This window comes from Sceloporus occidentalis, unplaced genomic scaffold, assembly GCF_023333645.1.
Source record: "Sceloporus occidentalis isolate IW3139 unplaced genomic scaffold, rSceOcc1.0.p SCAF_4, whole genome shotgun sequence".
Lineage (NCBI taxonomy): Eukaryota > Metazoa > Chordata > Lepidosauria > Squamata > Phrynosomatidae > Sceloporus > Sceloporus occidentalis.
Window position 1 is genome coordinate 38,314,806 of NW_028316984.1, and position 16,486 is coordinate 38,331,291.

The 16,486-nt window shown below is 39.0% G+C and overlaps 1 protein-coding gene and 1 long non-coding RNA gene across 2 annotated transcripts in view; both read left to right on the plus strand.

Moving 5' to 3' along the window:
• Positions 1-11,277, plus strand: part of LOC149313767 (uncharacterized) — a 38,746-nt gene extending 27,469 nt beyond the window's left edge. Inside the window, exon 2 of the long non-coding RNA XR_016280859.1 lies at positions 11,191-11,277. This is a non-coding gene — a long non-coding RNA (uncharacterized LOC149313767). The remainder of the gene's footprint in view (positions 1-11,190) is intronic.
• TLK1 (tousled like kinase 1) overlaps positions 11,195-16,486 on the plus strand; it is a 58,812-nt gene continuing 53,520 nt past the window's right edge. The window contains exon 1 of the mRNA XM_089519769.1: positions 11,195-11,280. Within this exon, the coding sequence (XP_089375895.1) occupies positions 11,274-11,280 (7 nt within the window). The 5' untranslated portion in view covers positions 11,195-11,273. The remainder of the gene's footprint in view (positions 11,281-16,486) is intronic.

The window sequence follows — 16,486 nt, forward strand, 5'->3', positions numbered from 1 at the left end:
CCACTACTATTTTTTTTTAATATTGAACGGAATCAGACCTATATGAGGGGCAACATATATACATATACAGTGGGCTATTGGTATCTGCTGGAGTTTGATTACAGGACCCCCGTGGATCCCAAAATCCATGGATGCTCAAGTCCCATTAAATATAATGGCATAGTCAAATGATGTCCCTTACATAAAATAGCAAGATAAAGATTTGTTTTTTGGAATGTATATACTGGTATTTCTTTGACTATTTTCCAGCCATGGATGCTTGAATCTGTGAATGAAAAATCCATGGACAGAGAGGGGTGGCTGTATACTTCCATGTTCTGTGAATTAATTGATACCATAAAGTCTGAAGTTTCAGATAAAATGTTTTGAATTGGATACTAAAACAACTGAGGAATTGCTGTGTGGTTAAGCTTGTATTTGGTGCATTCAGGCTTGCTTTCATGTACCTAGACTTTTGAGAGCCATTTTGAGATTTCAGCTGATGGAGTTTATCTTCCCCATAATAACTAGCGTTGCTATAAAATATTTATTTTAGGAATGCTCATTGGTAGTTTTGACTGTCCCATTACCCCTTTCAACAACCTTTTTCATAGCATCTTAAAAGAAACAATACAGTGGGCCCTTGGTATCCTCTGTGGTTTGGTTCCAGGACACACTTCCCCCTGTGGATACCAAAATCCATGGATGCTCAAATCCCATGAAATACCAGTAAATACCAGTAAATTTGTGTCCCTGATATAAAATAGCAAAATCTAGATTTATATTTTTAAAATATGTTTTCAAGCCATGGATGGTTGAATCTGTGGATATGGAAGGCTGGCTGTATCTTGGAAAGATGGTTAAGAAAATGAAAACTTTTTTGGTAAACCTTGCTATGTAAATACCCCTTGGTATCTTAAACATGGGTTAAGTAGATGTTTTAAAAACATGACAATATTGGTGAAGTAGAACCTACATAAGACTACTTGAAAATGTTTATCTAGTCAATATTTTTTCCCTTTGGAAAGCCACCTTAACCTAATAAAAATTCTCTTGCAACATGTGATGGATGTTTATATTTGTAGGGAGAGGTGTGTCTTATGTTTTGAAGAAAATCCCTAAGAAAATTTATTTAATAGCTTTAACAGCTACAGAAATGTAAATTTGGGGACCCACTAAAATGTTAGAAGAGAATTCTTGCATGCTGATACGGATAAATATATAGAATGAAGTTAAAATCATGGAAAGAATAAAAATGTGGAAATACTAATAGATGAGCAAACTTAGGAAGTGAACAAAATATGTAAAAAGTGAATGCTTGTGTTTTTGATGAGATATGAAATTAACTGGGAAACAGAAAAGAGGTCTTGTGCTGAAATGGAAAAGGGCGGTATGGGGCTATTGGTGGGGCTCTCCTCCTCCTCTCATATCCGTCACAATATTTTCATGAGATATGAAATTAACTGGGAAATAGAAAAGAGGCAGAGGGATGAGGGCTTGAAATCCAGTGGAGGCAGCCTTGAAGTGAGGCAGAGGCGTTGTTGTGCTGAAGTGGAAAATGGGGCTATTGGTGAGAAAAGAGGACGAGAGCCCCACCAATAGCCCTATACTTCCCTTTTCCACTTTGATTCTTTCATATCCCATTTAAAATGGTTTTATTTTTAAAGGATCTTAAAAGTAATGGTACATAATGAACAACGAAACAAGCAATGCAACCTGTTATTAATAAAAACGTACAATAGCAGTGGAGATGCTTGGAGTCTAATTAGTTTGAAAAAGTAACTTTCTAAGCTCTCATACTACAGCAAGTTCATCTTCCTTCCTACTTTTACCTTTTACTTCTTTTACCTTGCAGCTATCTGCAGTTAGTAATTTTTAATGCCTAATCCAATGGGGTTGAACTTCAGGTGCTCTAGTGATACCAATACATAGATGACTTTTGTGCTTTCAGTGCCAAGATGCCAGTGTATATATATCATGTGAAAATGTGACCTAATAAACCCTATTGCATTTTATCAAATAGATTTATAATCTGCCTTTTAAACACACTATCATGGTGGATTACAATGTGATTTTTTAAAATTAAGATGTCTATGATTAAATAAGACATCTTTCTCTTTGGTATTTGAAGAATCAAGCTATGCTACAGTAAAGTGTAGTCTGGTATTCCATGGGACTGGATATGAAAAAAAATTGCAAGAATGGTACTGTACCACTACTATTTCACTCTTGTTCCTGCTATCTCCAGCAGTGAAAATCAAGTTCTGCAGTGAACCTCATTCTTGGGCACCATTACATACAATTTCAAGATTTATGAATGGGACCTCTACAACTTCTTTTGTTCCTGAATATCTGTGGGAATTTAGTTTCATTTTTACCCAGTCAGATTCCCCTTACTAAAACTCACATCAAGTGTTTCTGGGAGTAGGTTAACTCAGCTGTATTGTGAGGCAAGAATGCCTTAGGGTTTGCACTAGCTCTTCTCCTGAGAGGAAAATAACTTCTATGAGTAATGAATTGCACATATTGAAACCAAAATAAAAGCAAAATCCATTCATTTGCAGCATCCTCAGGCAATGGTGCTCAACCAGCCATGGGCAGGTACTATTTCAAAGTAGTCCATTGAATTTGCAGAATCCCCTTGGGTCAGCAGTCTATGGCTATTTGCATCAAAAGGTTTAGAAAGAGAGCCCTGGTGGAGCAGTAGTTAAATGCCTGTACTGCAGCTACTCACTCACAAACCATAAGGTTGCGAGTTCTATACCAGCAAAAGGGCTTAAGCTCGACTCAGGCTTGTATCCTTCTGAGGTTGCTAAAATGAGTATCAGATTGTTGAGGCAATTAGCTTACACTTTGTAAACCGCTTAGGGAGTGCTTAAGTGCACTGATAAGCGGTATAGAAATGTACTTGATATTGCTATTGCTTGCTAAAGAGCAAATATGTTTCTTAGTTAGTATTTCTGTCAGTATGGAAGATGGTGCAGAGCAAATACAGTCAGTCTTCCTTATACCCAGATTTTTTATGCACGGATTCAAGCATCCACGGCTTGAAAATATTCAAGAAGAGTATGAATTCCTGATAGCAAACTTTGATTTTTCCATTTTATATAAAGGACATAATTTTGCTCTGCCATTGTATTTAATGGGACTTGAGCATCCATGGATTTTGTTACTCACGGAGGATCCTGGAACCAAACCTCAGCAGATAACAAGGTCACACTGTATGTTGTTTTTTGTTCGTATTTAAACTTGTTATACTGTAATTCCTATTTTCCCAGTACCATTAGATCGAAGTTGTGGCAAAGGCTTAACAAATGATTACATTTGTTTGATCAAATGACTCACTAACATTTATTTATTGATTTTATTCTTGCAAAAATATTGGTGTTCTGTCATGTTTTGCTGCTGGTCTAGAAGCCCAGGAAACCAGGGTTTGAATCCATGCCTAGCCATGGGGGGTGACCTTCAGCACTCTCTTAGCCTCAGAGGAAAGAAATAGCAAACATAAATTGGAGTATACTTGAAAGCACATAATAGCATAAAACAGAACAAAAAATAGATCCAATCATTTCAAAGAGTGTGTTTTAAATAGGACTAATTTTAGTGGTTTACGTGTTATGCGGAGGGAGGGTTAAGGGAAAGGAGCACTGTAACATATTTTCTGGATATGATAACCTAGTCCACAATTACTATAAGCATATTGCTACTGGTATCTTGTGAAACCTAAAACTGATACACTTGCCCCGCTCCATACAGGGCTTCCCATATGCAGATTTGAGGTCATGCAGAGAGGAAGCCCTACAGGAGTGTTCCCCATTCATCTAGATGGGGCTTCACGCATGGAATTCACTTTACACAGAGGGAGGTCTGGAATGGATCCCCCGCATACATCAAGGGTCCACTGTATATTACCCCATAATTGTATCGAAAAAACAATAAACATATCCATTCCTTGTTAAAATTAACCAAATATTTATCCTTAATTAATATTGTCAGTTTGTCCATTTCTCCAAGTTCATACATCTTCACTAGCCAATCTTCTTGTGTTGCAATTTCAGCTTCTTTCCATCTTTGAACATACACAAGTCTCACAGCTGTAACCATGTACTGTAGAATTCTTCTGTATTTTCACTCTAAGTGTCCAACCATCATTCCCAATAAAGAAAATTCAGGTCTCTCCTGGAATTTTATTTTTAGGATATCTTCCAGCATCGCGTGAGTTTGAATCCAACGTTTTGAAGTTTTATCACATGACTATCATATGTTGTAGTAGAGTCGACCCTCCGTATCCACAGATACCTTTCCCACAGATTCAACCATCCACAGCTTGAAAATATTTTTAAAATATACAAATTCCAAAAAGTCAACCTACATTTTGCCATTTTATATAAGGGACACCATTTTACTGTAACATTGTATTTAATGGCACTTGAGCACCCACTGGTTTTGGTATTAATGGCGAGTCCTGGAACCAAACCCCAGCGAATACCAAGAGCCCACTGTACGTCCCAACCTTTAGATCACATTTCCAAAAATTATTTGCAACATTTTTATACATCTTAGAAAGTCTTTCTAGCTATGAATCATTTTATAAAAAAAACTTCTTACAAATCATAATTCACTGTAAATTTTAAAGATTTTGTGTAGACCTTCTCCCATTTATCCAAATGTAAATTGATACCAGTACAGTGCGCCCGCGTCACACGTGGATTTGAGCATACGCTCAAACCTGTGTAGAGTTGCACGGGGCGCAAGGGTCGGTGCGTGCGCACCGCCACACCGCAGCATGCATGAGCCCCAGTCAAGTGAATGGGGCTCAAGCATACGTGTTTTTTTTGCTTATGCGGGGGGGGGGGGCTGGAACGAATCCCCCACGTAAGCCAAGGGCGCACTGTATTTTATGCCTGTTTTATCATACATTCTTTAACTTGTTCAGCTTCCATTTCCATTCTTAACAACATTTTATACATCTTCGCAATCGAGTGATCATCTTCTGCACAAAGTTGGGTTTCAAATTCTGATTTCATCATTTCAAAGTCCTGAGGGTTTTTTTAATTGATCTTAAATGTATAGTTTGGGTGGGTGTCCATGGTCTAGGAGAATTTATTCCTGACATTTTGCCAGCATCTGTGGATGGCATCTTCAGAGAATGCTGGCATAGAAGAGAGTTGTGTGTGTGTGTGTGCGTGCGTGCGCGTGCGTGTGCACGCTCACACACACACACACACACACACTGTGTGACCCTGGGTAGGAAGGAGTGATTCCCATGTTAATCTGTGTATTGTTCTGTTGTTGATGGCAAGGCCTCAAGGTGGGAGGGTATGCAAGGAGGATTTGTGTCTGCTTAATTAGTGACCATTGTCTGCTGGAAAAACCCTGATCCTTGGTGGTTTTCATTTGCATTTTTCTGGGTCTTGAATTTAGTGTTTTTCAGGACTAGTAGCCAGACTTTGCTAACTCTAAGGGTTTCTTATTTACTGTTGAAGTTGTCTTGGTGTTTGTGGATTTCAGTGGCTTCCCTGTGCATTCTGACCTGATAGCTGTTGGCATGGTCCAGAATTTCAGTGTTTTCAAATAGCATTTTATGTCCAGGATGGTTTATAACATGTTCTGCTACTGCTGATTTTTCTGGCTGGCCCAGTCTGCAGTGTCTCTCATGTTCCTTGATTTGTGTTTGAACACTGTGTTTGGTGGTCCCTGTGTAGACTTGTCCGCTGGTATGCGGTAAACTCCTGCGGCCATGAGAGAGTCTCTCTTTTGCTTCGCTGAGCATAGCATTTGCTGGATTTTCTTGGTCGGTTTATAAACCATTTGGAGGTTGTGTATTCATCTTCCAAGAAATTGGGTTCACAGATTCTTTTTGCCCGGTCTACCAGTGTTTTTATTGTGCTTCTTTTTTGTCCTGGGTGATGGTTGGAGTTCTTTGTGCAGGTATCTGTCCGTGTGTGCAGGTTTTCTGTATACTGTGTGGTCCAAACATTGGTTCCATTTACGGATGACCAGGACATCCAAGAATGGCAATGTACCTTCCTTTTCTTTTTCCATTGTGAATTGGATGTTTGGAATGAATGTTGTTCAGATCTTTCAGAAACACAGCCAGATCTTCTTCTCCATAGCTCCAGATGGTGAAAGTGTCATCCACATATCGGAACCATGTTGTGGGCTTTTTTTGGTGCTGTTTCCAGGGCTTGCTTTTCAAAGTGTTCCATGTAAAAGTTTGCTATCACAGGCCTCAGAGGGATTCCCATGGCTACCCCATCTCTCTGCTCATAGATCTTAAATTTCTCAGTAAGTTATCTATGGTCCAAAAGACATTGTAGATATAACCTGGTTTGAGACCACTTTAACTACCCTGGCTCAGTGCTAAAGAATCCTGAGAATTGTAGTTTATTGTGGCTCCAGAGTTCTCCAAAAGAGAAGGCTAAATGTCTCATAAAACTATAGTTCCCAGAATTCCCTAACATTGAGCCAGGATAGTTAAAGCAGTCTCAAATTGGATTAGTTCTGCAGTGCGTTTTGGACCTGCATAATGTCCTTCTGCTTCCAATTCTTCTCTTAAGCAGATTATTGGACACCTTTTTTCGTTTGATCTGGGCATGGGCTTAAACAGGTTTAAACGGGTCTTATCGCATGCCTCCATCCCCAACCCGGCCCAAACTGGACTGCTGACATACTTTTAGAAGAACGGTATTGTTCTTTGAAAAGTACGCCAGGTGTCTGGATCGGGTACGCAATGTGACCAAGTTGAGCACTGAGGTGTGCAATAAGATCCGTTTAAATCTGTGCCCAGCCCATGCCTGGATCGGGCAAAAAGAGATGTGTGATAATTTCCAAAATTTCATTCTATATTGCCTAGAATAATAATATTCCAAGTTCTCAGTATTGAACTTCTTACATGGTGATTATTAACTTCTGTATCCACTTCATCATACCAGTCAAATCTTAGCTTGAAACAATCCAGTTGCAATAATATTTTGTTTTTCAATGTTATTCATGTCTTCAACCAGACCAGACAGCAGGCATAGTAATATAACTTCAAATCTAGTGAGGCCAAACTTCTTCTTTGTTTTGCATCTTGCAATATCTTAAATCTAACTCCTGGTTTTTTGCCTTGCCAGATGAAAGTTGAAATATCTTACTGTCATTGCTTAAATGGTACATCATTAATAAATATCAGTAAAATTTGAAACAAAAACATTTTAGGTTAAAAAAAAGTAATCCTAATTACAGAAATCCAACCTAACATTGACAATTTCAATTTTGTCAATTTCCGTAAATCTTTTTAAATTTAATTCCAAGCTTTCTCTACATCTAAAAAAACGAGTGGCATTTGTTTCTTGTTATGCTTATCAAGATATTCAGGACACTTCTAATATTGTCTCTTAAAAATCTCTTTGGTAGGAAATCTGATTAGTCTTCATGTATCAAGTCCTGTAAAACCTTTTTCAATCTCTCTGTTAAAATTGCAGGAAAAATATTGTACTCATTACAGTATTAAGTAAAGAAATTGGTTTGTATTTCTTTGTTTCTTTCAGAACTTGACCTTTAGGTATTAAAGTTCTGTTGGCCTCACACCTTGAATCTTGTATCTTTACTTTCAAAAAAGAGTTCATAGTTTGTTGAAGACATACAGTGAGTTGATCTTTAGAATCTTATAATATGGTGCAGACTGGACCTGGAGCCTTCATCGTCTTCATTTTCTGTACAGACTTTACCGCTTCAGTCATTGCTGTAGGTTCATCCAAGCTTTTTATTTGGTCTTCAGTATTTTTTGGCAATATTTTTCTATTGTCTCCTCTGAAATCCACAATCTATTTGGTTACGAACTGGCTATAAAGGATCTTCCAGTTCAAGTTTGTAGCCATTCCACAAGGGCTGTGGCTGCTTCATCTGCCTTCCTGAGGGACATGCTCTTGGAAGATGTCTACAGGGCTGCTACTTGATTTCAGGCTATGATCTTCATTTCACACAATAAAATAAATGCTAGATCTAGGGTTGATACATCCTTTGACTGTCATCTGTCATAGCATTGTTTTTCATCTGTTGCATGCCACTCCCACCTACTTTGATTAATAGCTTGCTAATCTTCCATTTGTATGAGTCACAGAGACCATAAAGAAGTAGGACAGGTTGAATACCTGTAATTATAGTTCTTCGAGTGGTCATCTGTGCACTCACACAACCCCACCCCTCCTCCCGTTGTCATTTTCTGACCTTTCTTAACTTCTTGAATGCTGTTGCTATGATATCCATTGAATTGAGGGTTTAGGCAGGAACTGCACTGGTAAGGCGCCTAGTAGGTGGCCTGGATTACTGCCTAAAAGCTTATGCAATAGGTCTAGAAGGTTCCAAATGATGTTTTGCGCAAGAGCAGATGACCCATTTGGGTGAGTTTACAGATGACCGCTTGAAGAATTACAGTTACAGGTGTGCAACCTGTTTAGCCCTTTGATACCATTCCAACCATCATGGCTCCATCCTGTGGATACTGGGATTTGTAATCACTCGTTATTTAAAATTCTCTGCTAGAGAGTTCTTACGCTTCACCAAAGTACAAAGCCCAGGAGTGTGTAGGATGCAGCTAATGGCTACTTAAAATAGTATCTATGGTGGGATACAGACCACCCCTTTGGGGCGGCATGCATCCGCCCCTTTCCCCGATGGATGGGGGCCTGAGCTGCCACAGCATCAGCCCCAGAGGTCCCGATCTGCCGCTTTTCAAGGCCTCGGGGAAGCGGCAAAACAGCAGCAGGAAAAGGGAGAAAGGGGCTGCTTGGCCTCTTTCTCTCTGTATCGCTGGCGCGGCCGTTTAAAGGCTGCACCAGCGATATGCATGGCGGAAGGAGCTCTGAAATGGAGCTCCTTTCGGCACCACTGAAAGGGCACCACAAGCACCCTACAGCGGCGCCATGATGTGATGCCTGCGCCGCGCCGTTTGGACGCAGCATATCTGTCACATCAAAATTGGAGCGCCCATGTAGACAGGGCACCGCCATTTTGACGTACAGAGTACGTCCTAGGTTTGTGGGGCATCTGTAAATGACGCCCTGAGGCAACCCTAGTATGTATCTAGGCCGGTTTAGATACCGCCAAAGTATTGTAAGTATGTAGTGAGAAAAAGAGAGTGCTCCTGTGGACTTGGAGAGTAATTGATAAACTACAGTGCCTCCTGATGGTCTGGGTATAGCTGGTTGGAATGGTTCGTATAGTTTTGGTTGATTTGTATATTAGTTAAGAACAATGGTCAGGAGCATGTGGCCCATGTGTACACACACCACCCTAGTCTCTACCAATTCCACTGTTGCCAAAATCCCAGCGATTCTGTTGTGAAACATAGCACCTGAGGGGCATGTGTTTTGTTTCCCACCAGAAATGTATTTTCCGTAAGCCCCTAGGGGTGTATTTCTAGTCCCTCTATGCAATGTTTCCTTAAATGGTAAGATTTTTGTGGCAGAAGTGGTTGTGTGGTAGAAACAACAACAGCAAATTTATTAGTGATGGATAGTTCAGCAACAGATTTGATGGTAGTAGTGGTAGGGGCCTCCCTTTGTGTTTTTGTGCCTCTTCCCCCTTTAAATTTGTCTGTATACTCCTGATGCATAAATTAGTCCAGTTGGAAGGACTGTTATACAGAAGCACCTTATACTGTATGCTTGTCCCTCCACAATCACTGGGGTTGGGCACAGACCCCATGAATGTGGAAAAACCACAAATAACAAAAGTACTACGTTTTTATTTGATATAATGCCTCTCTAGGAATCTCTAGGTCCTCCAAAGCAACTCTGTGGTAACAATCTGCCAGACATTGACCATAGAATTTTGCTTGGAGGAGCTACAAATGCCTAGTGGAGTGTTCTCTCTAGGAATCTCTAGATCCTTCACTGTGACTTTTAGTTAAAGTTGACCATAGAGTTGCACTGGAGGACCTAGATATTCCTAGAGGAACATATTAATAAAATCTGTGAATAATCAAAGCCACAAATGTGGAGAGACGAATGGTTTTTTTTAAAAATGAAATATGCAAATGAAAAAACACCATGGAATGATCACTTTCCAAGTGTAGAACTTTGATTCACAAGCTATTAAAATGTTCTTGAAGTAACTAGAATATTGAACTGCTCTACATATTATGCAGAACAAGATGCTGAGATTCTAAACTATGCAATTTCAGATAAGTGTTGACTGGTCTTCTTGCATTTTGTAAATTAACAAATCTGAAGGGCATATTTCGTTTTGCTAATTTACTATGGACAGGGAACTTTTGCTGAGAAGACTCCTTCCTGTTGTGTTAGAGCATAGAGTCAATTGCTGTGTCACATTACCCTATCTAATGTTCATGTAGACACTTTAAGCTAAAGAATAAGAGATATTCCACATCAAATGTTCAGCAGTACTGCCACATGCAATAAATCATGCTTCTGGGTGTTGTTTTTAGGCTACCGTTGGTGGGATATGTAGTAGAACAATACTACAAAAATGTTTCCTTGAGGCAAATGATGACGTTTACATCAAGTTCTGTTAATAGCAAATGAAAACTGTCTCTGTATAGGACAGGGGTAGGCAACCTGCGGCCTGGGGGCCGGATGTGGCCCGGCGAGGCCTTGGGACAGGCCCCAGCCCGGTCCTGCCGCCGATTGCCGCCGGGGCCTTTGGCGTCTCGCGCAAGGGGCATGGTGGGGCAATTGTCTATAGAAGCCTCAGAAACATGCATTTATCTTAACATTTTTTTAAAAATCAGCAAATTTTTTTGCGTGTCCTCCATTTTTTATTTAAAAAAGTGCCCTCCATTTTGAAATTTTGTCCTACATCTGTCCCGGTTTATTTATTTATTTATTTTAAAATTATTTAATTATTTATTTTTTGGCTTCGCCCCCCCAGTTGTCTGAGGGACAGTAACCCGGCCCCCGGCTCAAAAGGGTTGCCTACCCCTGGTATAGGAGGATAGCTAGGGTATATAGGAGTAATTTACCAACATTTTCTCCTTTTCGAGTTCAGAAAGTATCTTTAAAAATAGGAGTCAAAGAAGAGATGGGCTTCATTCAGCTGCAGTTATATAGCTGAAACAGTTAAAGTAGTACAGTATTGATCTTTTCATTTGAGTATTTTGTTTTCACTAGCAATGGGAATAACATTTCCTTGTAAATGATAACCTGCTGACAACTTTATGAACTACTAGCCTGTCTAATGCTCTCATCTGTTTTTCCCCTTTAGCTTGCCATTATTGAACAGATTGAGGAAAATACTTTTTTGTCCACTTTTTATTGCTGTGAGGATGCTTCTTATGTCTGATTTTAATGCAAGGTGAGTTGAAGTTAAGCAAGACACTGAATTGTTGACTTGGACACATTGCTAATGAAACAGTCTTTTGGAGCTAAGAAGACATTATAGTGGTAAATTCGTATTAAAATGTAGCTTATTTCATGAATTCTAGTGGGGGGTGGGAGGGGGCTTTCTATACAGAGGTGGGTGGCTGGGTAGGAAGGGATACTGAATGCTTGTTCTTATCAGGACTTTCCCCATGGCTATGTTCTTTGAGACATATTTCTCTTGGTGCTGCTCTGAGATAAGTGATTCCTATAGGGAAAAAAGCAGTTGAGAAGTTTTAGAAGAATAATCTGGGTACTGTGTTCAATTATGCGTCTGGTCCAACAAGTATCTCTTCTGGGGCTGTAAAACAAATAGAAGGCAGCCAAGTCCCTGGAGTATTGATAGCTTCTGGAAAAAAAATTATCCAGAGGTAAACACCACACGTTACCAGAAACTGGGAAGACTGTACAGGAAGCCCTGCTAATTCAACAGGTTAGGGACCAGAGCACTGCCACAAAGTGGAGATTGTCAAAATGCAGAACCATTATGTGTTCTGGTCCCTAACCTGTTGAATAAATGGGGCACACTTATATCTGTTCTGAGGAGTGGTGCAATTATGTGATTTATGCGCACCCTAACTATAACTCCTGCTTATGAGGAATGTCTCCTTCATTGATGGCAGATGGGACAGGGAGGCTCAAAGAATTGTTGTGTTGGAGCCTTCATGTTTTCCTACTAAACAGAAAACTATCATGGCCAGTTGGCAGGTAGTTGGCGACAATAACAACTGCAACACGATATTATTTATTTGAATCTGGAGGATGGAAACAGTTCACCTGGGATGCCACTGAGCAACTAGGCTCGTTATCCTTCCTCCTCCCTTTGCTTTACCATGGTGCTGACTGAGATGAAGCCTAGCAGAGAGTCAACTATGGTAAGTAGATTCTGCTGGTTTCGTTCTGGTCAGTACCATGACAAAGCAAGGGGAGGAACAGGAATAACGAGCCTAGTTGCTCAGTGGTGTATCAGCTGAAAAATCTTCTGCCCTTCAGATTCAAACAGAATAGAATAGAAATTTATTGTTAAAAGCTAAAAGCCATCACAATATAAAATATATCCAAACAGTAAATACAAAAACAGTGTTTGAAAAACAACAACAAACAAACACCAAAGCATAAAAATCACCAAAAAACAACATGGTAAAGTTAATAAAAGAGATCCGTCAACAAAAAACCAATAATACATCATAAATGATAAAATAATAAAACCATAAAACTAGAATGGATTCAAACAAAAAACACAGCATAGTGGTTGTTGTCATCAATTCCCTGGCGGAAGACAGAGCAACCCTGCAGTTGGACCAGCCATATTAATTCCTCCTGTTTAGTGGGAAGCCACTAGGGCTCCAATGCAGCAATTCCTCAAGCCTTCCCTCCTGTCTAGAAAGAGTAACATTCTCCACCCTTCCTCAGAAAGGAGAAAGGAGAGAGCAGAAAGGGACCAGAGCATCCATCAGCCTGTACTCTAAGGTTGTTTCCTAGGTGGAGTCTGTGCCTGGGAAAGTCAGGATCTATTCAGGAGAAACCCCACCTTTGGTCTTTCAATCCTTTTAAATTACAGTGATGTATAAGGAGAAACCATAAATTCAATGGGTTGAATTAAACGATTCTGTTGCAGAGTCAAAATTGACACAGATAGTGTTGATTATTTCATACACAGAACATTATTGAATAGGTGTGAGGTGCTGATGTGCATAAAACATATTCCTGTTATAAAAAATAAACATGTTTCTAATTAATCATTGATACCATATAACAGTGACAAAAGAACTGTAAGGATATGAGTAGGAAATCTTAAAATATATCACATGTTGGCACAAAGTGCAGATCTTTCACCTTATTAGATATGGAAAACACATATAAATTGATTAAATACAATGATCTGATACATATAATTTTGATTGTTTTACTTAGACTATTGCAAACTACACTGAGTTCTGCAAATGTAGGGGAAGACAGAATATAAATACTTTAAATATTTCTTTTCTTTCTACAAAATTTGCTAAATTTAAAATTAAACTTTGGTCTTTCACAAAGCAAAGATGCTGCTTGGGGTTGTTTCTCAAAATCTTTTCCTGTTGTGGAGTCAATACTAGTACTAGAGAATGATGGCAGTGTACAAAAATCTTGGTTGTATCCATTGGAAAGTAGCATAATGCTGTGGCTTCCTGCTATACATAACTGAAATATTTTGAAATTTTTATTACTGTATGTAGTCTGTGTAGCGGTTTTTTAAGTTAAATTAAATTACATTGGTTTTGAAACTCATTTAAAAGATGTGGACACCTTTTGAGCTAATGTTAATGCAGTATTAATCAGTAAAGTTCAGGTTGTATTTTGACATGAGAACATGATGACAGTTGTGACTCTTTCAAACTACAGTGGACCCTTGTTATATGCTGGGGTTTGGTTCCAGGATCACCCGTGGATAACAAAATCCGTGTATGCTCAAATCCCATTAAATATAATGACATAGCAAAATGGTGTCCCTTATAAAAATGGAAAATCAAGGTTTGATATTTGAAATTTATACATTTTTTTAACATTTTCAAACCGTGTATGCTTGAATCCGTGTATAAAAAATCCGTGTATAAGAAGGGCTGACTGTAGTTTTATTAACTACGATAGGGACTCTGTGATGCTTCAAGAATGTTCTTGACCACTTGTTTTCAAGTGTAGATCTCCAGAAGCCTCAGACAGTGGTCAGGGATTTGTGGCATCAATTCCATGCTAATCCCAAATAAAGTAGATCTGTTAAATTAGTGGTACTTGCTCTTACCAAGTTCACATTGATTTGGTGAGTTTACCCTATTTGGGAATAACAATTGGGAGCTGAAGTTTAGTGTGATCTTGGGTCCTCAGATGAGGACCACTGCTCTTAGGCAAGTAGAATCCTGGATCAAATCAAATATACTTTTTAAATTTTTTGATATTTCTTGTCATTTCCATAGTTCTGTAGAAGATAAATATAAATATACATCTGTTCTTTTATTGTACATTACTGTACCTTGATTTGTGCACAAAAGCTTTTCATATTGTTTACTTTGACTTGTCAGTGTCACTAATTCTGGAAGAAAATATTCACATTTACAAAGCAATGGCAGTAAAGAATCAGATTTATAAACTATTTAAGCCTAAATGTTAAGTAAGACTAGTCCTGCTCAGTTAAAATCATAGCAGTTGAACTTGGTGACTCAATTCAAATCTTTGGGCCCGAACAGACAGGCCAGAATAAAGCGGATTTGGGTCACTTTGGAGGTATGCTGTTTAAATGATGCATGAGTCCTAAAAGGCAGGAAAGCCATGCTCCAGTCCTAAGAACTGGAGCGCAGCTTTGGCACAGCTTCTGGACTCTTAAGATGCGTGTGTCGTTTAAACAGCATACCTCCAAAGTGACCTGAAGCAGCTTTATTTTGGCCTGTCTGTTTGGGCCCTTTGTGTCTAAATTTAAAAATGAATACACCTGTCCTTGTGGGGAAATCACTAGTTCTTTAACTGTGAATACAATCCACTGAATTCCAAATCATGCTTTAGCTAAATGATGAACTCTTCAGCATTGTATGTGTTAGAAGGCCATTAATACAACTGTGTTACAACTGTTGGAGAGAATTAGTTGAAATTATCATTATTATAGTGTTTCCTTTTATCATTTGATTTCATCCCCCATCCCACCCCATAGTTCTTTTGGATGTCTTGAAGTAGAACAAATGAATTGTGCTGTTTCATTGATTGGCACTATGACATGGTGAATGCATAATGAGGGTGATGATTTCAATGTGTGTTAAGCATGCAAACATAGCATCTTTTGAGAAGTAAAAGGAACAATATGAAAGATAATGTGATGGAAATAAGTATTTCATGTGGACAGGATTGGACTAAGTAAGCACTGTTTTGCATTGCAGTTATTTCTGTGCATTGGGACACTTTTACGATATGTAGAAGAGATGGACTTTTCTGTATACATTTGCTTATGTATATTTTTCACTGTTGTATGTCTCTGACTCATAAATCATTTTCATGTTCTCATAGCAGCAGGCAAAAAAAGTTTGATTTGCAGTAGACCTTTCACATCCACAGAGATTCAGTTCTGCAGGGGGAGAGATGGGCAAAAACACAGATGGTTGCACCCCATGTTTTTCATTGGGCAATGACATGTTCACATCTGCATCAGTGCATCTGTGTGCACTCGCCGCCATTGAATATTCTGGGGTGTGGCAATCTGCAGATGTGACAATGATTTTAATGAACTGAAAGACATTATGTCCTCTGAAAAGGCCTTATGTGTCCTTTGAAAAATTGTCCTTAAGGTTGCTGGACACTCTAGAACAGCATGATATGTGATAGGGATTAATATGGAAATTGGACAGGAATGCTTACACAAATTGCCTCCATCTGATTTCATTCAATTCATTCATTTCATTAAATTCCCACTGTGACCAAACTCCTTTGTCCATCCAATGTTGTTCTGGAGTCCCTCAACCCCTAGGGGTGGTTTTCTAGGGGATGCAGGATGCTGTAGTTAGAAGGGATATGGAAATCCCCATGTACAAGCATTCTTATCCTTGTCTTTCTCTCTTTACCATCCAGTGTTTTTACTATGTGACAATTCAAGCACATTTTTGGTTTGAAGGAGAGTTCAGTCTTATTTGACTCTTGAGCAATTTATTTGTCTTTTTGGCACTTCATGGTATCCATAAAACCATCTTGTTACTATCTTTCTGTGGTGCTGGGATTGCTTGCTTCCATGGGGGGGTGGACAACAATGGTGACAGTAGCATTTAGCACTATGCAGAAGAAGGCACCAGTAAATCACTAATAAATGCCTTTTACCCAGAAAACCCTATGATAATGCCTTAAAATCCAAGAATTTATAACTTGACTACTTCAAATTTCTAAAGTTTATGTAAAGTAATTCTTGATATTTATATTTTCTAGTCTTGCTGGTGTTTATGTAGAAAGATGTTTTTGCTTCCCATGCTGTAATTATGTTGAAGTATGAGGTTTTTAAACAGAGGCTGGATGGCCATCTGTCAGGGATGCTGTGATTGTGAGTTCTTGCATGGCAGGAGGTTGGACTGGATGGCCCTTGAGGTCTCTCCCAACTCTATGATTCTATGATTTTATGAGGAAGAGAAGTACAT